General features: G+C 29.2%; 1 protein-coding gene across 1 annotated transcript in view; it reads left to right on the top strand.

Annotated features, from left to right (window-relative positions):
• Positions 1-1,200: 1,200 nt before the first annotated feature.
• The window catches only part of LOC137625670 (SCAN domain-containing protein 3-like), a 1,365-nt gene continuing 602 nt past the window's right edge, over positions 1,201-1,963 (top strand). The window contains exon 1 of the mRNA XM_068356580.1: positions 1,201-1,963. This exon is cut by the window's right edge and continues 602 nt beyond it. Within this exon, the coding sequence (XP_068212681.1) occupies positions 1,201-1,963 (763 nt within the window).

Genomic DNA, 1,963 nt, shown 5'->3' with positions numbered 1-1,963 from the left:
TATATATATGTGTATATATATGTGTGTATATATATATATATATATATATATATATATATATATATATATATATATATATATATATATGTATATATATATATATATATTATATATATATATATATATATATATATATATATATATATATATATGTATATATAATATATATATATATATATATATATATATATATATATATATATATATGTATATATATATATATATACATATATATATATATATATATATATGTATATATATATATATATATATATACATATATATATATATATATATATATATATATATATATATATATATATATATGTATATATATATATATGTGTCTATATATATGTATATATATGGCCAAACCCATCAAACATACAAAAGTCTCTTAAACACAAAATAAAGTCACTAACGACCAAGTCCACAATAGGTGGAATGGCCGCAACAGAGTGTACAGAGATGGAATCAAGGAGGATATAAAAAGCTGAAAATAAAACTTCTATATTTATTACAAACTTTTTAGAAAGAAATGACCACTGAGCCTCTTACAAAATACATTAAATAAACCAAATCCAAACACACATTGAAAACATAGAATAACCTAACTTATTTTACACACTAAATGATTAACAAAAATAAATTGCTTCCCTTAAGTGAGCTTTAAACAATGGAAGTGGAAAGCACAGCCTTCAAATCACAGGTCGAGGGGATTAATATACACAGCGCCAGACAATCCATGGACGCCGCCGTCAGACAGGTAACCATTCACCAGTGCTGCCAGGTTCAGGGTAATTACCCTATTTTAGGGTAATTTAAGTATGTTTAGGGTAATAGGGTAAAACTTAGCAAAAACGCTAAGTTCTAGGGTAATTTCAAATTTTCTAATAAAAAAATAAAAATAATAAATTATATATATATATATATATATATATATATATATATATATATATATATATATATATATATATATATATATATATATATATATATATATATATATATATATATATATATATATAGACAGAAAAGAGAGCCTTGCTTATTGTGTTAGGCAGAAAAGAGCAGGATGATTTGCATAACCTACTGAGAAACAATTGTTTTTCTTTGATAGTGGATGAGTCAACAGACCGTGGATGCATTAAACATCTTGCTCTAATAACTAGGGTTGCTTCAGTGAAAGGTGTGAAAGATATGTTCTTGACTCTTGTTCCCCTAGAAAGTGCTACTGCTTCCACTCTATATGAACATATCAAGTCTGTGTTTAATGAGCTGAATATACCTTACAAGGATAATATGATAGGATTCGCTGCAGATGGGGCAAGTGTGATGATGGGGAAAAATAACTCCCTTTCCACCCACCTGAAACAAGACATTCCAAATTTATTTGTGATGAAGTGTACGTGCCACTCGTTTCACCTCTGTGCTTCTTATGCTTGTAAAAAGCTCCCTAGATGGGTTGAAGATGTGGCTCGTGACATATACAATTACTTCTTGTCTCCAAAACAGACCATGGCTTTAAAGGAATTTCAAGAATTTGTAAATGTAAAACCCCACAAGATACTTCATCCATCCCAAACACGATGGTTATATTTGCACAGTGTGGTGAAAAGACTGTTAGAGCAACTGCCGGCATTAAAGCTGTTTTTTACTCAAGCTGCATTGGAAGATCGACTGGTAGCAGCAGAGACTATATTGCAAAGACTGAATGATCCAATCACTAAATTGTACCTAGAATTTCTTGATCACGTCCTACCATTTTTCTGTGACCTTAACAAGGAAATGCAAGCTCAAGATCCAAAGATATATACTCTTAAGGCCAGAATATCTGCAGTCTTGTTTACTATACTCGAGTGTTACTTAAAACCAAGCTACCTAAACTCTACACCACTAGAGAAGGTTAGAGTCCGTGACCCAGGAAATTTTCTTCCATTAGAAGACATATATCTTGGTGGAA

This window comes from Palaemon carinicauda, chromosome 32, assembly GCF_036898095.1.
Source record: "Palaemon carinicauda isolate YSFRI2023 chromosome 32, ASM3689809v2, whole genome shotgun sequence".
In the NCBI taxonomy this organism is placed as follows: Eukaryota; Metazoa; Arthropoda; class Malacostraca; order Decapoda; family Palaemonidae; genus Palaemon; species Palaemon carinicauda.
Note: the sequence above shows the minus strand (reverse complement) of the source record. Positions and strands in the feature narration are given on the sequence as shown.